The following is a 22,500-nucleotide window of genomic DNA, read 5'->3' on the forward strand; positions in this document are numbered from 1 at the left end:
AGAGAGAGAGGTAGAGAAAGTCAGGTCTACACCTGTTGGTTAAGGGCTTGCAGGTAAATGTTTCACTGTCAGGTCTCCTGTTGTATTCACCGCATGTGAAAAATAACATGGATGTGTTTCATACCGTTCCTTTCGCTTCGTTACAGCCATTATTATGAGCCGTCCTCCCCTCAGCAGCCTCCACTGACAGGATCCCTCAGCGTGACACTCTTGACATGCTGTTTTCCAGGAGACCAATGAGCTGGTGGCCATAAAGAAGTTTAAAGACAGCGAGGAGAATGAGGAGGTTAAAGAGACCACGCTGAGGGAGCTGAAGATGCTGCGGACACTGAAACAGGAGAACATCGTGGAACTCAAAGAGGCATTCCGGAGGAGAGGGAAACTCTACCTGGTCTTTGAATATGTGGAGAGGGTCAGTGACCTAGAGGATGAACCTCTAATGATAACGTTTAATAGACCAGAACAGTCTAGAAATGTCCACTACTTTCTAGGGATGGCTGGGATCTGCTGATGGTTGGATGATAAATCATCATGTAATATACTTAGCTACTGTTTACGTCAGCAGGTTCACTTTTAGAATATTGCCATAGTATCTAACTTGTTTTGCTAAGGGGTTGGATTTGTGGCACATGTTATACAAAGCATTATGGGTAGTGTAGTCGTAGCTGTGATTGACAGTAGTACTGTGGATTCTGTGTTCCAGAACATGCTGGAGTTGCTGGAGGAACTGCCTAACGGAGCACCACCTGACAAAGCCAGGAACTACATCTACCAGTTGATCAAAGCCATCCACTGGTGCCATAAGAATGAGATCGTACACAGAGGTGAGGAACTCTTACCTTTACTAAAACGAGGTCACCTTTTCCTTTCGTTATGCTATGATGACGTGTGGAGTCAGAGGCAGGGCCTCCCAGCAGAGATGGTTTGGTCTGACTTTTGGTTTTGCCAAGTACCAGACTGCTGCCACGTGTGAAAACTGGTCTCCTCTGTTTCTCCTCAGACATCAAGCCTGAAAACCTCCTCATCAGCTCTGAGGATGTTCTCAAACTCTGTGATTTTGGTAAGTAGAAATATGTCACTTCTAACAGAGTCATTAACTCAGTACATTAGATGTATGACGATCTCAGTCTCCCTGGTAAGCAATGGTCAGTATCTGTCCATGACTTCCTCTGTCTGTTTCTGGCCTGGTTTCCTGTAGGCTTTGAGTCAGTATCTGTCCATGACTTCCTCTGTCTGTTTCTGGCCTGGTTTCCTGTAGGCTTTGAGTCAGTATCTGTCCATGACTTCCTCTGTCTCTCTCTGGTCTGGTTTCCTGTAGGCTTTGAGTCAGTATCTGTCCATGACTTCCTCTGTCTGTTTCTGGCCTGGTTTCCTGTAGGCTTTGAGTCAGTATCTATCCATGACTTCCTCTGTCTCTCTCTGGCCTGGTTTCCTGTAGGCTTTGAGTCAGTATCTGTTCATGACTTCCTCTGTCTCTCTCTGGTCTGGTTTCCTGTAGGCTTTGAGTCAGTATCTGTTCATGACTTCCTCTGTCTCTCTCTGGTTTCCTGAAGGCTTTGAGTCAGTATCTGTTCATGACTTCCTCTGTCTCTCTCTGGCCTGGTTTCCTGTAGGCTTTGAGTCAGTATCTGTCCATGACTTCCTCTGTCTGTTTCTGGCCTGATTTCCTGTAGGCTTTGAGTCAGTATTTGTTCATGACTTCCTCTGTCTCTCTCTGGCCTGGTTTCCTGTAGGCTTTGAGTCAGTATCTGTTCATGACTTCCTCTGTCTCTCTCTGGTTTCCTGAAGGCTTTGAGTCAGTATCTGTTCATGACTTCCTCTGTCTCTCTCTGGTTTCCTGTAGGCTTTGAGTCAGTATCTGTTCATGACTTCCTCTGTCTCTCTCTGGTTTCCTGTAGGCTTTGAGTCAGTATCTGTTCATGACTTCCTCTGTCTCTCTCTGGCCTGGTTTCCTGTAGGCTTTGAGTCAGTATCTGTTCATGACTTCCTCTGTCTCTCTCTGGTTTCCTGTAGGCTTTGCCCGCAACCTGTCAGAGGGAAGTGATGCCAACTACACTGAGTATGTAGCCACTAGGTGGTACCGCTCTCCTGAGCTACTGCTGGGGTGAGTCCCTTTAAACCTACTGGACCTGTGTGTGTGTGGGTGTGTAAGTGGCGCTGTGTGTGTGTGTTTGCATTGGTGTGTGTGTGTGTGTGTTTGTATTGGTGTGTGTATTGGTGTATGTGTGTGTGTGTGTGTTTGTATTGGTGTTTGTATTTGGTGTGTATGTGTGTGTTTGTGTTAGTATTGGTGTGTGTATTGGTGTGTGTGCGCGTGCGTGTGTGTGATTGTATTGGTACGTGTATTGGGCTGTGTGTGTGTGTAGGTGCGTGCGTGTGTTGTGTGTGTACATTGTTAAGTGTCTGTTTGTCTGCATAGCTGTCAGTCCATACATACATATATCCTTCTCTGAATATTTCAGTGAACATGTGTACTAGTCTGGCCTTGATAAATCCTGTTTTCATGTGTATACTACAGACACAGGGAGGTTACTGTGTCCATTTGATCGTCTAGATAATGGAGCATCATGTGGTGGGGCTCCTTCCTCTCCCACAGCAACTAAATCAACTGTTACATTTATTGACTCTTGGTATTTGAATTCCGCCCACGCAAATATTTTCTCTCTTCATCACTCTTCCTCAGTCTCAGCGGCTCTCTCTCTCTCTCTCTCTCTCTCTCTCTCTCTCTCTCTCTCTCTCTCTCTCTCTCTCTCTCTCTCTCTCTCTCTCTCTCTCTCTCTCTCTCTCTCTCTCTCTCTCTCTCTCTCTCTCTCTCTCTCTCTCTCTCTCTCTCTCTCTCTCTCTCTCTCTCTCTCTCTCTCTCTCTCTCTCTCTCTCTCTCTCTCTCTCTCTCTCTCTCTCTCTCTCTCTCTCTCTCTCTCTCTCCTCTCTTCTCTCAGCCAACCTCTCTCTCTCTCTCTCTCTCTCTCTCTCTCTCTCTCTGTCTCTCTCTCTGTCTCTCTCTCCTCTCTTCTCTCAGCCAACCTCTCTCTCTTTCTCTCTCCTCTCTTCTCTCAGCCAACCTCTCTCGTTCTCTCTCTCTCTCTCTCTCTGCTCTCTCTCTCCTTTCTCTCCTTTCTGTCATTGTGTTCATCACCTTCTGCTGAACCAACATCATCATCACCATCATCATCATCATCATCTTCTGTCCTTATTATTCTAAATGTACTCTTCTGGTTCAGTTTTACAAATGCATCACTTAAGCTGTTTTTTCTCTCTGTCTCTCTCTCTCTCTCTCCCTCTCTCTCTCTCTCTTTCTCTCTCTGTCTGTCTCTCTCTCTCTATCTCTCTCTCTCTCTCTCTCCCTCTCTCTATCCCCTCCACCCCAGGGCCCCCTATGGTAAGGCTGTAGACATGTGGTCAGTGGGTTGTATCCTGGGGGAGCTGAGTGATGGCCAGCCTCTGTTCCCAGGGGAGAGTGAGATAGATCAACTCTTTACCATCCAGAAGGTCCTGGGTCCTCTACCTGCTGAACAGATGAAGCTCTTCTACAACAACCCTCGCTTCCATGGACTACGGGTAAGGTCAACTCTGGGGTCGATCTGTTGAGCTGTTCTGTCGTCATCTCACACTCCACCTCCGCTTTCCTCTCCTCTCCCATTTCTTCCTCTCTACCTCTACCTATCCCACCTCTCCCTCCCTCTACATTCTCTCTCCTCTCTTTCTGTCTTGTCTCTATCTCTCTCCTCTCCTTCCCTCTCTCTCTCTCTCCATCTCTCTCCTCTCCTTCCCTCTCTCTCTCTCCATCTCTCTCCTCTCCTTCCCTCTCTCTCTCTCCATCTCTCTCCTCTCCTTCCCTCTCTCTCTCTCCATCTCTCTCCTCTCCTTCCCTCTCTCTCTCTCCATCTCTCTCCTCTCCTTCCCTCTCTCTCTCTCTCTCCATCTCTCTCCTCTCCTTCCCTCTCTCTCTCTCTCTCTCTCCATCTCTCTCCTCTCCTTCCCTCTCTCTCTCCATCTCTCTCCTCTCCTTCCCTCTCTCTCTCTCCATCTCTCTCCTCTCCTTCCCTCTCTCTCTCCATTTCTCCTCTGTCTCTTTCCCACCTATCTATCTGTGTGAGTCCTGGTGGCTGTCTTCCCAGTGTGGTCCGTGACTGAGTGGATTGAGTCATCATGTTATGGTGGTGTTCAGTGTTACTGTAGAAGAGAGAGAGACAGAGAGAGAGACAGAGAGAGAGAGACAGAGAGAGAGAGGCAGAGAGAGAGAGAGAGAGAGAGAGAGAGAGAGAACTAGAATCTGAAGTCAAATGTCTACTGTTTGCTGATGATCTGGTGCTTCTGTCACCAACCAAGGAGGGCCTACAGCAGCACCTAGATCTTCTGCACAGATTCTGTCAGACCTGGGCCCTGACAGTAAATCTGAGTAAGACCAAAATAATGGTGTTCCAAAAAAGGTCCAGTTGCCAGGACCACAAATACAAATTCCATCTAGACACTGTTGCCCTAGAGCACACAAAAAACGATACATACTTTGGCCTAAACATCAGCGCCACAGGTAACTTCCACAAAGCTGTGAACGATCTGAGAGACAAGGCAAGAAGGGCATTCTATGCCATCAAAAGGAACATAAAATTCAACATACTAATTAGGATCTGGCTAAAAATACTTGAATCAGTCATAGAGCCCATTGCCCTTTATGGTTGTGAGGTCTGGGGTCCGCTCACCAACCAAGACTTCATCAAATGGGACAAACACCAAATTGAGACTCTGCATACAGAATTCTGCAAAAATATCCTCCGTGTACAACGTAGAACACCAAATAATGCAGAGCAGAATTAGGCCGATACCCACTAATGATCAAAATCCAGAAAAGAGACGTTCAATTCTACAACCACCTAATGTTTCCCAAACCTTCCATAACAAAGCCATCACCTACAGAGAGATGAACACGGAGAAGAGTTCCCTAAGCAAGCTGGTCCTGGGGCTCTGTTCACAAACACAAACAGACCCCACAGAGCCCCAGGACAGCAGCACAATTAGACCCAACCAAATCATGAGAAAACAAGAAGATAATTACTTGACATATTGGAAAGAATTAACAAAAAAACAGAGCAAACTAGAATGCTATTTGGCCCTAAACAGAGAGCACACAGTAGCAGAATACCTCACCAATGTGACTGACCCAAAATGAAGGAAAGCTTTGACGATGTACAGACTCAGTGAGCATAGCCTTGCTATTGAGAAAGGCTGCCGTAGGCAGACCTGGCTCTCAAGAGAAGACAGGCTATGTGCTCACTGCCCACAAAATGAGGTGGAAACTGAGCTGCACTTCCTAACCTCCTGTCCAACGTATGCCCATATTAGAGACACATATTTCCCTCAGATTACACAGATCCACAGAATTCAAAAACAAACCCAATTTTGATAAACTCTCAAATCTACTGGGTGAAATACCACAGTGTGGAGGCTGGTGGACATTCATGCCTTCTGATGCACTCCCACACAGAGATACACACATTCAGACAGACAGACACATGCATGTCCACCAGCCTCCTGATGCACTCCCACACAGAGATACACACATTCAGACAGACAGGAACATGCATGTCCACCAGCCTCCTGATGCACTCCCACACAGAGATACACACATTCAGACAGACAGGAACATGCATGTCCACCAGCCTCCTGATGCACTCCCACACAGAGATACACACATGCATGTCCACCAGCCTCCTGATGCACTCCCACACAGAGATACACACATTCAGACAGACAGACACATGCATGTCCACCAGCCTCCTGATGCACTCCCACACAGAGATACACACATTCAGACAGACAGACACATGCATGTCCACCAGCCTCCTGATGCACTCCCACACAGAGATACACACATTCAGACACAGGAACATGCATGTCCACCAGCCTCCTGATGCATCCCACACAGAGATACACATATTCAGACAGACAGACACATGCATGTCCACCAGACTCCCACACAGAGATACACACATTCAGACAGACAGACACATGCATGTCCACCAGACTCCCACACAGAGATCCATGGGAGGGGTGGTAATCATGTACCTGCTATAGTGAAAGCTGTGTTAGGCCCGTTAGCAGCATGTCTGGCCTCAGACACAACAGTCAGCTAAGCCTCCTGTCAACTCCAGTCAGACACATCTGAATCTCAACAAAGACACTGCACTCTGAAACCTCACAACTGTACGTGTGTGTGTGTCAGCAGTTCCCCTCAGTGAATCACCCTACAACCCTGGAGCGGAGGTATCTGGCCATCCTGAGTGGCCTCATGCTGGATCTGATGAAGGTAACACACACACACACACACACAGAGACACACAATTGGTATTGCCAGTATTAGTATTCTGGGTCCTGCTAATGGGAGGTATTCTGGGTCCTGCTAATGGGAGGTATTCTGAGTCCTGCTAATGGGAGGTATTCTGAGTCCTGCTAATGGGAGGTATTCTGGGTCCTGCTAATGGGAGGTATTCTGGGTCCTCCAGGCCCAAACTAGACTAGTCCTGCTAATGGAAGGTATTCTGGGTCCTGCTAATGGAAGGTATTCTGGGTCCTCCAGGCTCAAACTAGACTAGTCCTGCTAATGGAAGGTATTCTGGGTCCTCCAGGCTCAAACTAGACTAGTCCTGCTAATGGAAGGTATTCTGGATCCTCTAGGCTCAAACTAGACTAGTCCTGCTAATGGGAGGTATTCTAGTCTTGCTAATGGAAGGTATTCTGGGTCCTGCTAATGGAAGGTATTCTAGTTCTGCTAATGGAAGGTATTCTGGGTCCTGCTAATGGAAGGTATTCTAGTTCTGCTAATGGAAGGTATTCTGGATTCTGCAGGCTCAAACTAGACTAGTCCTGCTAATGGAAGGTATTCTGGATCCTGCTAATGGAAGGTATTCTGGGTCCTCCAGGCCCAAACTAGACTAGTCTTGCTAATGGAAGGTATTCTGGGTCCTCCAGGCTCAAACTAGACTAGTCCTGCTAATGGAAGGTATTCTGGATCCTCTAGGCTCAAACTAGACTAGCCCTGCTAATGGAAGGTATTCTGGATCCTCTAGGATCAAACTAGACTAGTCTTGCTAATGGAAGGTATTCTAGTCCTGCTAATGGAAGGTATTCTGGGTCCTGCTAATGGAAGGTATTCTGGATCCTCCAGGCACAAACTAGACTAGTCCTGCTAATGGAAGGTATTCTAGTCCTGCTAATGGAAGGTATTCTGGATCCTCCAGGCTCAAACTAGACTAGTCCTGCTAATGGAAGGTATTCTAGTCCTGCTAATGGAAGGTATTCTAGTCCTGCTAATGGAAGGTATTCTGGGTCCTCCAGGCCCAAACTAGACTAGTCCTGCTAATGGAAGGTATTCTGGGTCCTCCAGGCTCAAACTAGACTAGTCCTGCTAATGGAAGGTATTCTAGTCCTGCTAATGGAAGGTATTCTGGATTCTGCAGGCTCAAACTAGACTAGTCCTGCTAACGGAAGGTATTCTAGTCCTGCTAATGGAAGGTATTCTAGTCCTGCTAATGGAAGGTATTCTGGGTCCTGCTAATGGAAGGTATTCTAGTCCTGCTAATGGAAGGTATTCTGGGTCCTGCTAATGGAAGGTATTCTAGTCCTGCTAATGGAAGGTATTCTGGGTCCTGCAGGCTCAAACTAGACTAGTCCTGCTAATGGAAGGTATTCTGGGTCCTGCAGGCTCAAACTAGACTAGTCTTGCTAGCTAATGTATGTCTATGACTAAAGCTGTGGGTCAGTCAGTACTCTGCTGTGAGCGAGGCCTACAGTACATCACACTTTCCTCAGGAGATGAATGGTGTGATAAACCCTCCCACCCATCACTCTGTCTCTGGATCGACATGGTGAAAAGCCACAACAGTTGTTTTTAGAATGGTCTGAGTCTCTAGCATTTCTATACAGCGCGTGATAATGAATTGTGTAACCAACAGATGTAGAGCTCTGCGTTAAGAATGCTGTAGCTCAGTTAGTAGAGCAACGCACTTGCAACGCCAGAGTTGTGGGTTCAATTCCCACTGAGGACCACTATGAAAATGTATGAACTCACTATTGTAAGTTGCTCTAGATGAGAGTGTCTGTTAAATTGCTCAAATGTAAATGTGCTTCACTGTATAAACAAAACAATATATTTGACTTGAACTTTAGTTTAATGATAATAAAATAAACTTGTGATTATATATACAGCACCAGCCTAAAGTTTGGACACACCTACTCATTCAAGGGTTTTTCTGTATTTCAAATCAAATCAAATTGTATTTGTCACATGCGCTGAATAGGTGTAGACCTTACAGTGAAATGCTGAGTACAACAGGTGTAGGTAGACCTTACCGTGAAATGCTGAATACAACAGGTGTAGGTAGACCTTACCGTGAAATGCTGAATACAACAGGTGTAGGTAGACCTTACCGTGAAATGCTGAATACAACAGGTGTAGGTAGACCTTACCGTGAAATGCTGAATACAACAGGTGTAGGTAGACCTTACCGTGAAATGCTGAATACAACAGGTGTAGGTAGACCTTACCGTGAAATGCTGAATACAACAGGTGTAGGTAGACCTTACCGTGAAATGCTGAATACAACAGGTGTAGGTAGACCTTACCGTGAAATGCTGAATACAACAGGTGTAGGTAGACCTTACCGTGAAATGCTGAATACAACAGGTGTAGGTAGACCTTACCGTGAAATGCTGAATACAACAGGTGTAGGTAGACCTTACCGTGAAATGCTGAATACAACAGGTGTAGTAGACCTTACCGTGAAATGCTGAATACAACATGTGTAGTTAGACCTTACCGTGAAATGCTGAATACAACAGGTGTAGTAGACCTCACAGTGAAATGCTGAATACAACAGGTGTAGTAGACCTTACAGTGAAATGCTGAATACAACAGGTGTAGTAGACCTCACAGTGAAATGCTGAATACAACAGGTGTAGGTAGACCTTACCGTGAAATGCTGAATACAACAGGTGTAGGTAGACCTTACCGTGAAATGCTGAATACAACAGGTGTAGTAGACCTTACCGTGAAATGCTGAATACAACAGGTGTAGGTAGAAGTTACCGTGAAATGCTGAATACAACAGGTGTAGACCTTACAGTGAAATGCTGAATACAACAGGTGTAGGTAGACCTTACCGTGAAATGCTGAATACAACAGGTGTAGGTAGACCTTACCGTGAAATGCTGAATACAACAGGTGTAGGTAGACCTTACCGTGAAATGCTGAATACAACAGGTGTAGGTAGACCTTACCGTGAAATGCTGAATACAACAGGTGTAGGTAGACCTTACCGTGAAATGCTGAATACAACAGGTGTAGTAGACCTTACCGTGAAATGCTGAATACAACATGTGTAGTTAGACCTTACCGTGAAATGCTGAATACAACAGGTGTAGTAGACCTCACAGTGAAATGCTGAATACAACAGGTGTAGTAGACCTTACAGTGAAATGCTGAATACAACAGGTGTAGTAGACCTCACAGTGAAATGCTGAATACAACAGGTGTAGGTAGACCTTACCGTGAAATGCTGAATACAACAGGTGTAGGTAGACCTTACCGTGAAATGCTGAATACAACAGGTGTAGTAGACCTTACCGTGAAATGCTGAATACAACAGGTGTAGGTAGAAGTTACCGTGAAATGCTGAATACAACAGGTGTAGACCTTACAGTGAAATGCTGAATACAACAGGTGTAGGTAGACCTTACCGTGAAATGCTGAATACAACAGGTGTAGGTAGACCTTACCGTGAAATGCTGAATACAACAGGTGTAGGTAGACCTTACCGTGAAATGCTGAATACAACAGGTGTAGTAGACCTTACCGTGAAATGCTGAATACAACAGGTGTAGGTAGACCTTACCGTGAAATGCTGAATACAACAGGTGTAGGTAGACCTTACCGTGAAATGCTGAATACAACAGGTGTAGTAGACCTTACCGTGAAATGCTGAATACAACAGGTGTAGTAGACCTTACCGTGAAATGCTGAATACAACAGGTGTAGGTAGAAGTTACCGTGAAATGCTGAATACAACAGGTGTAGGTAGAAGTTACCGTGAAATGCTGAATACAACAGGTGTAGGTAGAAGTTACCGTGAAATGCTGAATACAACAGGTGTAGTAGACCTTACCGTGAAATGCTGAATACAACAGGTGTAGGTAGACCTTACCGTGAAATGCTGAATACAACAGGTGTAGGTAGACCTTACCGTGAAATGCTGAATACAACAGGTGTAGGTAGACCTTACCGTGAAATGCTGAATACAACAGGTGTAGGTAGACCTTACCGTGAAATGCTGAATACAACAGGTGTAGGTAGACCTTACCGTGAAATGCTGAATACAACAGGTGTAGGTAGAAGTTACCGTGAAATGCTGAATACAACAGGTGTAGGTAGACCTTACCGTGAAATGCTGAATACAACAGGTGTAGGTAGACCTTACCGTGAAATGCTGAATACAACAGGTGTAGGTAGACCTTACCGTGAAATGCTGAATACAACAGGTGTAGGTAGACCTTACCGTGAAATGCTGAATACAACAGGTGTAGGTAGACCTTACCGTGAAATGCTTTACTTACAAGCCCTTAACCAACAATGCAGTTTTTTTTTTAAATACCTAAAAATAAATAAATAAATAAATAAAGTAACAAAAAAATTCAATAGCAGCAGTAAAATAACAATAGCGAGACTATATACAGGGGGTGCCGGTACAGAGCCAATGTGCGGGGGCACCGGTTAGTCGAGGTAATGGAGGTAATATGTACATGTAGGTAAACAGGGTGGCTGGAGTCTTTGACAATTTTAGGGCCTTCCTCTGACACCGCCTGGTATAGACGTCCTGGATGGCAGGAAGCTTTGCCCCAGTGATGTACCGAACTGTACACGCTACCCTCTGTAGTGCCTTGCGTCGGAGGCCGAGCAGTTGCCGTACCAGGCAGTGATGCAACATGTTCTCGATGGTGCAGCTGTAGAACCTTTTGAGGATCTGAGGACCCATGCCAAATCTTTTCAGTCTCCTGAGGGGGAATAGGTTTTGTCGTACCCTCTTCACGACTGTCATGGTGTGCTTGGACCATGTTAGTTTGTTGGTGATGTGGACACCAAGGAACTTGAAGCTTTCAACTTGCTCCACTACAGTCCCGTCGATGAGAATAGGGGCATGCTCGGCCCTCTTTTTCCTGTAGTCCACAATCATCTCCTTTGTCTTGATCACGTTCAGGGAGAGGTTGTTGTCGGGGCGGCAGGGTAGCCTAGTGGTTAGAGCGTTGGACTAGTAACCGGAAAGTTGCAAGTTCAAACACCCGAGCTGACAAGGTACAAATCTGTCGTTCTGCCCCTGAACAGGCAGTTAACCCACTGTTCCTAGGCTGTCATTGAAAATAAGAATTTGTTCTTAACTGACTTGCCTGGTTAAATAAAGGTAAAGTAAGTTGTCCTGGCACCACACGGACAGGTCTCTGACCTCCTCCCTATAGGCTGTCTCGTTGTTATCGGTGATCAGGCCTACCACTATTGTGTCATCGGCAAACTTAATGATGCGGTTGGAGTCGTGCCTGGCTGTGCAGTCATGGGTGAGCAGGCAGTACAGGAGGGGACTGAGTACACACCCCTGAGGGGCCCCCGTGTTGAGGATCAGTGTGGTGGCCCATTAGGACGTCCAGGATCCAGTTGCAGAGGGAGGTGTTTAGTCCCAGGGTCCTTAGCTTAGTGATGAGCTTTGAGGGCACTATGGTGTTGAATGCTGAGCTGTAGTCAATGAACAGCATTGTGCAGCATTGTATGTGTTCCTTTTGTCCAGGTGGGAAAGGGCAGTGTGGAGCCACACACGCAGAGATCATCTGTTCACCTACTCTGCTTCTCACAAAGACACAGCAGTTAGAAACAAAAATCTCAGATTTGGACTCATCTGACCAAAGGACAGATTTACACCATTGCTCATGTTTCTTGGCCCAAGCAAGTTTCTTCTTATTATTGGTGTCCTTTAGGTGTCCTTTAGAAGTGGTCTCTGAACAGTTGATGTTGAGATGTGTCTGTTACTTGAACTCTGTGAAGCATTTATTTGGGCTGCAATCTGAGGTGCAGTTAATTGCCGATTTCTGAGGCTGGTCACTCTAATGAACTTATCCTCTGCAGCAGAGGTAACTCTGGGTCTTCCTTTCCTGTGGCGGTCCTCATGAGAGCCAGTTTCGTCAAGCGCTTGATGGTTTTTGCGACTGCACTTGAAGAAACTTTAAAAGTTCTTGAAATGTTCTAGATTGACTGACCTTCATGTCTTAAAGTAATGATGGACTGTTGTTTCTCTTTGCTTATTTGAGCTGTTCTTGCCATAATATGGACTTGATCTTTTACCAGATAGGTCTATCTTCTGTATACCACCCCTACCTGGTCACAACACAACTGATTGGCTCAAACACATTAAGAAGGAAAGAAATTCCACAAATGAACTTTAAATGAATTCCAGGTGACAATCTCATGAAGCTGGTTGAGAGAATGCCAAGAGTGTGCAAAACTGATTTGTTTAACCCTTTTTGGTTACTACATGATTCAATATGTTATTTCATAGTTTTGATGGGTTCACTATTATTCTACAATATAGAAAAGAGTAAAAATACACAAAAAAACTTGAATGAGTAGGTGTCCAACCTTGTGACTGGTACCGTCTATATATATATATATACAGTGGGGCAAAAAAGTATTTAGTCAGCCACCAATTGTGCAAGTTCTCCCACTTAAAAAGATGAGAGAGGCCTGTAATTTTAATCATAGGTACACTTCAACTATGACAGACAGAATTTGAAAAAATTATGGTGGAAAATAAGTATTTGGTCACCTACAAACAAGCAAGATTTCTGGCTCTCACAGACCTGTAACTTCTTCTTTTAAGAGGCTCCTCTGTCCTCCACTCGTTACCTGTATTAATGGCACCTGTTTGAACTTGTTATCAGTATAAAAGACACCTGTCCACAACCTCAAACAGTCACACTCCAAACTCCAATATGGCCAAGACCAAAGACCTGTCAAAGGACACCAGAAACAAAATTGTAGACCTGCACCAGGTTGGGAAGACTGAATCTGCAATAGGTAAGCAGCTTGGTTTGAAGAAATCAACTGTGGGAGCAATTATTAGGAAATGGAAGACATACAAGACCACTGATAATCTCCCTCGATCTGGGGCTCCACGCAAGATCTCACCCCGTGGGGTCAAAATGATCACAAGAACGGTGAGCAAAAATCTCAGAACCACACGGGGGGACCTAGTGAATGACCTGCAGAGAGCTGGGACCAAAGTAACAAAGCCTACCATCAGTAACACACTACACCGCCAGGGACTCAAATCCTGCAGTGCCAGACGTGTCCCCCTGCTTAAGCCAGTACATGTCCAGGCCCGTCTGAAGTTTGCTAGAGAGCATTTGGATGATCCAGAAGAAGATTGGGGGAATGTCATATGGTCAGATGAAACCAAAATATAACTTTTTGGTAAAAACTCAACTCGTCGTGTTTGGAGGACAAAAAATGCTGAGTTGCATCCAAAGAACACCATACCTACTGTGAAGCATGGGGGTGGAAACATCATGCTTTGGGACTGTTTTTCTGCAAAGGGACCAGGATGACTGATCCGTGTAAAGGAAAGAATAACTTGGGCCATGTATCGTGAGATTTTGAGTGAAAACCTCCTTCCATCAGCAAGGGCATTGAAGATGAAACGTGGCTGGGTCTTTCAGCATGACAATGATCCCAACACCGCCCGGGCAACGAAGGAGTGGCTTCGTAAGAAGCATTTCAAGGTCCTGGAGTGGCCTAGCCAGTCTCCAGATCTCAACCCCATAGAAAATCTTTGGAGGGAGTTGAAAGTCCAAAAGTCTGTGTTGCCCAGCAACAGCATCAAAACATCACTGCTCTAGAGGAGATCTGCATGGAGGAATGGGCCAAAATACCAGCAACAGTGTGTGAAAACCTTGTGAAGACTTACAGAAAACGTTTGACCTCTGTCATTGCCAACAAAGGGTATATAACAAAGTATTGAGATAAACTTTTGTTATTGACCAAATACTTATTTTCCACCATAATTTGCAAATAAATTCATTAAAATCCTACAATGTGATTTTCTGGATTTTTTTTCTTCTCATTTTGTCTGTCATAGTTGAAGTGTACCTATGATGAAAATTACAGGCCTCTCTCATCTTTTTAAGTGGGAGAACTTGCACAATTGGTGGCTGACTAAATACTTTTTTGCCCCACTGTATGTATAGAGAGTTTTGTGATTGACATTTTTTATTGTCAAACTGTAATAAAGAACTGTGTCCTAAACCGCTGTGGTCTGACTCCTCCCTCTCTAGAACCTGTTGTTACTGGTCCCTTCTGACCGCTACCTGACAGAACAGAGTCTGAACCACCCAGCCTTCCAGCCCCTCCGCCTCCTGGAGCAGCCCGCCCCAGCACCACCCTCCCCTAACCCCCCACGCTCCTCCAAGAGGAAGCCCCACAGCCACATGGAGAACACTGTGCCCACCAGGTCAGCACTGTAGGGGGTTGTTGGTGTTGTTGTTGTTGTTGTTCTTGTCAGAACCCCGTGGCCACCAGGTCAGCACTGCACTGGACACTACAAGTGGTGTGGTTAGGTTCTGGATACTGAATGGGGTCTGGTTAGGTTCTGGATACTGAATTTGGTCTGGTTAGGTTCTGGATACTGCATGGGGTCTGGTTAGGTTCTGGACACTGAATGGGGTGTGGTTAGGTTCTGGATACTGAATGGGGTCTGGTTAGGTTCTGGATACTGAATGGGGTGTGGTTAGGTTCTGGATACTGAATGGGGTCTGGTTAGGTTCTGGATACTGAATGGGGTCTGGTTAGGTTCTGGATACTGAATGGGGTGTGGTTAGGTTCTGGATACTGAATGGGGTCTGGTTAGGTTCTGGACACTGAATGGGGTCTGGTTAGGTTCTGGATACTGCATGGGGTCTGGTTACGTTCTGGATACTGAATGGGGTCTGGTTAGGTTCTGGATACTGAATGGAGTCTGGTTAGGTTATGGATACTGAATGGGGTCTGGTTAGGTTCTGGATACTGAATGGGGTCTGGTTAGGTTCTGGATACTGCATGGGGTCTGGTTAGGTTCTGGATACTGCATGGGGTCTGGTTAGGTTCTGGATACTGAATGGAGTCTGGTTAGGTTCTGGATACTGAATGGAGTCTGGTTAGGTTCTGGATACTGAATGGGGTCTGGTTAGGTTCTGGATACTGAATGGGGTCTGGTTAGGTTCTGGATACTGAATGGGGTCTGGTTAGGTTCTGGACACTGAATGGCGTCTGGTTAGGTTCTGGATACTGAATGGGGTCTGGTTAGGTTCTGGATACTGCATGGTTTCACATCTGGCTATGTTGTTGTTGCACAGATAAAATAAGCTACTTAGATATATGGATTAGCTATACCTGTACCTCTCAATATCTCTCAATCTCAATATGTTCTGATCTTAATACCTCTCTCTCTTCTTCTCCCTCCCTCCCTCCCTCCCCCATACAGAAGCCACGGCAGTAAGAGCTCGGGTCACCGTCACTCTAACAGTAAGGAATGTTCTAGCCTACCTCGCCATGGCGACCTTCACCTAGGCAACGACAGCTTCCTGAACGGCAACAAGCCTGTGTCGTCCAGCCTGAGCCCCACCCTCCACCCCAAGGCTTACATGACCCAGACCCTCAACCGCTCCATCACCTGTAGTAAGGACTTGGTCAACAACAACATGCCACACCTGCTCAGCCCCAAGGACACCAAGGTAAACAAAGTCAGGGCCTCTACTTTCATTGACTTATTCAGCTCCTTATGGCGCAAACTACACTTGTTTACATAAATTGTATTAATTTTGTTTGTTTTTCCAACTGTCAATGTCTTGACCTGTGTTTATTCTTGACATGCATTTTCATCTAAATTGCACAAGGCTGAAAACAACATTTTCCCGTGGTTGGGGACAATAAAGTTATTATCTTGTCTTATTTTATCTTCTCTTGTCTTCTCTTTATTTTAAAGGGCACGACACAGTTTGACTTCAACCTGGTTGGTGTTGGGCCCCCAGGAGCCAAGGCTCCTGACCAGCAGGGCCCTGGAGCCATGTACGTGAAGTCCACCTCCCGCTCTCAGCAGCAGCAACAGCAAGGTCCGGGGCCACCCTACTGAAACATGCACATAAGATTAATACATACCCCTTCCTTAACACTTAAAATGAAAAATGCTCTAGACTAGAATCCTGTCCAGGGGGTATACTTGAACATAAAGCTGCCTTACGGCCCTAAGGGCCGTTCTGTCTCAAGCAAGACTACTTACAGTGCCTTACGAAAGTATTCGGCCCCCTTGAACTTTGCGACCTTTTGCCACATTTCAGGCTTCAAACATAAAGATATAAAACTGTATTTTTTTGTGAAGAATCAACAACAAGTGGGACACAATCATGAAGTGGAACGAAATTAATTGGATATTTCAAACTTTTTTAACAAATCAAAAACTGAAAAATTGGGCGTTGAAAATTATTCAGCCCCCTTAAGTTAATACTTTGTAGCGCCACCTTTTGCTGCGATTACAGCTGTAAGTCGCTTGGGGTATGTCTCTATCAGTTTTGCACATCGAGAGACTGACATTTTTTCCCATTCCTCCTTGCAAAACAGCTCGAGCTCAGTGAGGTTGGATGGAGAGCATTTGTGAACAGCAGTTTTCAGTTCTTTCCACAGATTCTCGATTGGATTCAGGTCTGGACTTTGACTTGGCCACCTGGATATGTTTATTTTTTAACCATTCCATTGTAGATTTTGCTTTATGTTTTGGATCATTGTCTCAAATCTCCGTCCCAGTCTCAGGTCTTTTGCAGACTCCATCAGGTTTTCTTCCAGAATAGTCCTGTATTTGGCTCCATCCATCTTCCCATCAATTTTAACCATCTTCCCTGTCCCTGCTGAAGAAAAGCAGGCCCAAACCATGATGCTGCCACCACCATGTTTGACAGTGGGGATGGTAGGTTCAGGGTATTGAGCTGTGTTGCTTTTACGCCAAACAACATTTTGCATTGTTGCCAAAAAGTTCAATTTTGGTTTCATCTGACCAGAGCACCTTCTTCCACATGTTTGGTGTGTCTCCCAGATGGCTTGTGGCAAACTTTAAACAACACTTTTTATGGATATCTTTAAGAAATGGCTTTCTTCTTGCCACTCTTCCATAAAGGCCAGATTTGTGCAATATACGACTGATTGTTGTCCTATGGACAGAGTCTCCCACCTCAGCTGTAGATCTCTGCAGTTCATCCAGAGTGATCATGGGCCTCTTGGCTGCATCTCTGATCAGTCTTCTCCTTGTATGAGCTGAAAGTTTAGAGGGACGGCCAGGTCTTGGTAGATTTGCAGTGGTCTGATACTCCTTCCATTTCAATATTATCGCTTGCACAGTGCTCCTTGGGATGTTTAAAGCTTGGGAAATCTTTTTGTATCCAAATCCGGCTTTAAACTTCTTCACAACAATATCTCGGACCTGCCTGGTGTGTTCCTTGTTCTTCATGATGCTCTCTGCGCTTTTAACGGACCTCTGAGACTATCACAGTGCAGGTGCATTTATACGGAGACTTGATTACACACAGGTGGATTGTATTTATCATCATTAGTCATTTAGGTCAACATTGGATCATTCAGAGATCCTCACTGAACTTCTGGAGAGAGTTTGCTGCACTGAAAGTAAAGCGGCTGAATAATGTTGCACGCCCAATTTTTCCGTTTCTGATTTGTTAAAAAAATGTGAAATATCTAATAAAAGTCGTTCCACTTCATGTTTGTGTCCCACTTGTTGTTGATTCTTCACAAAAAATACAGTTTTATATCTTTATGTTTGAAGCCTGAAATGTGGCAAAAGGTTGCAAAGTTCAAGGGGGCCGAATACTTTCGCAAGGCACTGTATAAATGCATTGCCAGCCCATTTTTTACATTTGAATATTTCCAGTAGGGCAGGGACGACACTCTTCCTTTCTGGAGGGCAAGACCAATACCATGGAGAAACAACATGGCCGCCATGGTGGACACAACATAGACTCCACCCACAGCTCCTCCAAGAGTTCCAGCTCCTACCTGAGCCTGTCCAAGAGCCACAGCGCCTTGAGCAACAATGCCAAGTCTGTGGGTGGTAACCTTGGAGATGGGGTGAGGGGCGTGCACCCTGACGACCCTACGGCAACCCCTGGAATCTCCGCCCGCTTCTTCCCTGCCAGGTAACATAGAGAGAGAGAGCTGTCAGGGGATGGTTAACCTATAGAGAGAGAGAGAGCTGTCAGGAAATTGTTAACCTAGAGAGAGAGAGAGAGAGCTGTCAGGGAATGGTTAATGAATGTTTGAAGGGCATGCTAGCTTATTGATTTTGTGTAGTCTTGGTGATGGTGTGTATTTGGAAATGTGTAGTCCCCTGAGGCCAGATCTGAACATTGTATTCTCGTTGAGAATTAGAGTTTTATTTAGGTCTGATGGTTAGTAAATATGTGTGTTGTTGTATTCATGGTTGAGGTCAGTAAATATGTGTGTTGTTGTATTCATGGTTGAGGTCAGTAAATATGTGTGTTGTTGTATTCATGGTTGAGGTCAGTAAATATGTGTGTTGTTGTACTCATGGTTGAGGTCAGTAAATATGTGTGTTGTTGTACTCATGGTTGAGGTCAGTAAATATGTGTGTTGTTGTATTCATGGTTGAGGTCAGTAAATATGTGTGTTGTTGTACTCATGGTTGAGGTCAGTAAATATGTGTGTTGTTGTACTCATGGTTGAGGTCAGTAAATATGTGTGTTGTTTTACTCATGGTTGAGGTCAGTAAATATGTGTGTTGTTGTACTCATGGTTGAGGTCAGTCTATATGTAATTTCAGCTGTCTGGACCTGAACCTCAATGCCCCCCCTGGAAGTCCCCAGGTCCCCCGCCACAGCGAACGCCACTCTTCTGGCCACGCCCCCCCTGGAAGTCCCCAGGTCCCCCGCCACAGCGAACGTCACTCTTCTGGCCACGCCCCCCCTGGAAGTCCCCAGGCCCCCCGCCACAGCGAACGACACTCTTCTGGCCACGCCCCCCCTGGAAGTCCCCAGGTCCCCCGCCACAGCGAACGCCACACTTCTGGCCACACATCCAGCCACACCGGCCACTCCTCCGGCCACAGCCCCTCGTCCCGCGGCAACAACCCCCGTCTGGAGAGCTCCACCCTGGACTCATCCTGCCGACGCGCCTCCTCTTCCAGACACAAAGCTCCAGAGGAGGCCTTGGCCCCGGGCCCGGAGCTTCTTGACCCAGGAGGAGAAGGGGATGGTGGGGGGAACCACGGAGCTCACACCCTGGCCTCCCCCCATGAGTCCTACCCCTACGGCCTGGGCTACACCAGTCCCTTCTCTTCCCAGCAGAGGCCTCACCGCCACTCCATGTACGTGAGGAGGAGTGAGCGCCACAGGTCCCACGGAGGTGGGGGTGGAGGGGGTAGTGAGGGGGGCTTAATGGTGGGTCAGGGGTTGCCCACCAGGGCTAGCAGTCTGCAGATGCTCTCCCCCCAGCTTCAGCACCGCACCCTCACCAGACACCCCGTAGGACACTCTGTGGGATCGTCCAGAGAGGACTGCACTGAAGACACGACCAGGGTCAGTGTCAATAATTGACTGACAGCTGTGTGTGTGTGCGTGTATGTGCATATGTGTGTCTGTGTATCTCTCTTTGAGGCCACAGTATCTGGCCTAACTCACATTATTGCTAATGTACTGTCTCTTTCCTGATCTCTCTCTCTCTCTCACACACACACACACACACACACACACACACACACACACACACACACACACACACACACACACACACACACACACACACACAAACACACACACACTGCTGCTTCGTAATGTTTGCCTCACATGCTATATCTGTCTGTCTGTCTGTCTGTCTGTCTGTCTGTCTGTCTGTCTGTCTGTCTGTCTGTCTGTCTGTCGGTCTATCTGTCTGCCTGTATATCTGTCTGTCTGTCTGTCTGTCTGTCTGTCTGTCTGTCTGTCTGTCTGTCTGTCTGTCTGTCTGTCTGTCTGTCTGTCCGTCCATCTGGTCTACAGAGTGAGCCGTCTTCTAAAGAGGTGGTGACCTCTCACCCCCGACCCCAGATTAAAGACTCCACGCGGGACAACCCGGCCTCCTTTCACTCACAACGCCCTGCTAAGAACGAGGTCCATAGCTTTTTCTGTTGTTCATCACAGGCTGATTTCACCACTTACTGTCTGGTTTCTGACTGCTTCTAGCACTGTTTTATCAGCAGTATGTCTATGCCCTGAATGCTGATTGGCTGACAGCCGTGGTATATCAGACTGTATACCACGGAGATGATAAAACATGTATTTTTACTGCTCTAACTACGTTGGTAACCAGTTTATAATATCAATAAGGCACCTCGGGGTTTGTGGTATATGGCCAATATACCACGGCTAAGGGCTGTGTCCAGGCACTCTGCGATGTGTTGTGCCTAAGAACAGCCCTTAGCTGTGGTATATTGGCCATATACCACAAACCCCCAAGGTGCCTTATTGCTTAAATATACTATGATAAGGATGTAGGAGTGAGATATCAGGATGTGAAACACTATGATAAGGATGTAGGAGTGAGATATCAGGGTGTGAAACACTATGATAAGGATGTAGGAGTGAGATATCAGGGTGTGAAACACTATGATAAGGATGTAGGAGTGAGATATCAGGGTGTGAAACACTATGATAAGGATGTAGGAGTGAGATATCAGGGTGTGAAACACTATGATAAGGATATAGGAGTGAGATATCAGGGTGTGAGACACTATGATAAGGATGTAGGAGTGAGATATCAGGGTGTGAGACACTATGATAAGGATATAGGAGTGAGATATAAGGGTGTGAGACACTATGATAAGGATATAGGAGTGAGATATCAGGGTGTGAGACACTATGATAAGGATGCAGGAGTGAGATATCAGGGTGTGAAACACTATGATAAGGATGTAGGAGTGAGATATCAGGATGTGAGACACTATGATAAGGATGTAGGAGTGAGATATCAGGATGTGAGACACTATGATAAGGATGTAGGAGTGAGATATCAGGGTGTGAGACACTATGATAAGGATGTAGGAGTGAGATATCAGGGTGTGAGACACTATGATAAGGATGTAGGAGTGAGATAGCAGGGTGTGAGACACTATGATAAGGATGCAGGAGTGAGATACCAGGGTGTGAAACACTATGATAAGGATGCAGGAGTGAGATACCAGGGTGTGAAACACTATGATAAGGATGCAGGAGTGAGATACCAGGGTGTGAGACACTATGATAAGGATGTAGGAGTGAGATACCAGGGTGTGAAACACTATGATAAGGATGCAGGAGTGAGATACCAGGGTGTGAAACACTATGATAAGGATGCAGGAGTGAGATACCAGGGTGTGAAAGGAGCTCATGTTACAGCATTATGATAATGGGATCAAAAGCGTGACTCAACATAGTATTTTCTCTGTGTTCTGTTCAACTCGGCTTTGTTTGTGATGTACTGTAGGTACCAGTGGGGATGTACCATGAGCCCCACCCCGAGGACCCAGTCTCCTCCAAGGAGAACCGCATGATCTTCAGTGACTCCATGCCCAGACGGGTAGGAAGCTTCTACAGAGGTACGTGCACTATGAGAGAGAGAGAGAGAGAGAGAGAGCGAGAGAGAGAGAGAGAGGGAGAGAGAGAGAGCGCGAGAGAGAGAGAACAAGAGAGAGAGAGAACAAGAGAGAGAGAGAGAACAAGAGAGAGTGAGATCAAGAGAGAGAAAAAGAGAGTTTCCAAGAGAGAGAGCTAGAGAGATGTAGAGAGAGAGAGGGAGAGAGTTACCAAGAGAGAGAGCTAGAGAGCTGTAGAGAGAGAGAGGGAGAGAGTTACCAAGAGAGAGAGCTAGAGAGATGTAGAGAGAGAGAGGGAGAGAGTTACCAAGAGAGAGAGAGCTAGAGAGATGTAGAGAGAGAGAGGGAGAGAGTTACCAAGAGAGAGAGCTAGAGAGATGTAGAGAGAGAGAGGGAGAGAGTTACCAAGACAGAGAGCTAGAAATATATATATATATATATATATATATATAGAGAGAGAGAGAGAGTTACCAAGAGAGCTATAGAGAGAGAGAGAGAGAGAGTTACCAAGAGAGAGAGAGAGAGCTAGAGAGAGAGAGAGAGAGAGAGAGAGCTAGAGAGAGAGAGAGAGAGAGAGAGAGAGAGAAAGAGAGTTACCAAGAGAGAGAGAAGGATGGGGACTGTCTCTTCTCCTTCTCTGAAAGTGTCTTCTTCTCTTTGTGCTGTTGCAGTGCCCTCTCCCAGGCCAGACAACTCCTCGTCCTTCCATGATGGTGGGGCTCAGAGGGAGAGCAGAGGACCGCCGGTGCCAGGGGACCCAGGTGTCATGAACAACCACTCCAAACGCCAGACTGCCTTTGACTGGTGAGCT

The 22,500-nt window shown here is 46.0% G+C and overlaps 1 protein-coding gene across 11 annotated transcripts in view; it reads left to right on the top strand.

The window, feature by feature from the left end:
* LOC109886927 (cyclin-dependent kinase-like 5) overlaps positions 1–22,500 on the top strand; it is a 78,661-nt gene that overhangs the window by 51,242 nt on the left and 4,919 nt on the right. For 2 of the 11 annotated variants that reach the window (XM_031813443.1, XM_031813449.1), the window contains exons 4-17: positions 230–412; positions 704–824; positions 1,001–1,060; positions 2,014–2,104; positions 3,369–3,558; positions 6,224–6,304; positions 14,365–14,540; positions 15,549–15,798; positions 16,050–16,176; positions 18,000–18,261; positions 18,906–19,659; positions 20,119–20,229; positions 21,581–21,692; positions 22,361–22,493. In XM_031813443.1, the coding sequence (XP_031669303.1) occupies positions 230–412; positions 704–824; positions 1,001–1,060; positions 2,014–2,104; positions 3,369–3,558; positions 6,224–6,304; positions 14,365–14,540; positions 15,549–15,798; positions 16,050–16,176; positions 18,000–18,261; positions 18,906–19,659; positions 20,119–20,229; positions 21,581–21,692; positions 22,361–22,493 (2,651 nt within the window). Of the gene's footprint in view, positions 1–229; positions 413–703; positions 825–1,000; positions 1,061–2,013; positions 2,105–3,368; positions 3,559–6,220; positions 6,305–14,364; positions 14,541–15,548; positions 15,799–16,049; positions 16,177–17,996; positions 18,262–18,905; positions 19,660–20,118; positions 20,230–21,580; positions 21,693–22,360; positions 22,494–22,500 lie in introns of all 11 variants that reach the window. The other 9 variants (XM_031813442.1, XM_031813448.1, XM_031813440.1 and 6 more) reach the window with 5 other exon arrangements.

This window comes from Oncorhynchus kisutch, unplaced genomic scaffold (assembly GCF_002021735.2).
Source record: "Oncorhynchus kisutch isolate 150728-3 unplaced genomic scaffold, Okis_V2 Okis05a-Okis16b_hom, whole genome shotgun sequence".
Taxonomy (NCBI): domain Eukaryota; kingdom Metazoa; phylum Chordata; class Actinopteri; order Salmoniformes; family Salmonidae; genus Oncorhynchus; species Oncorhynchus kisutch.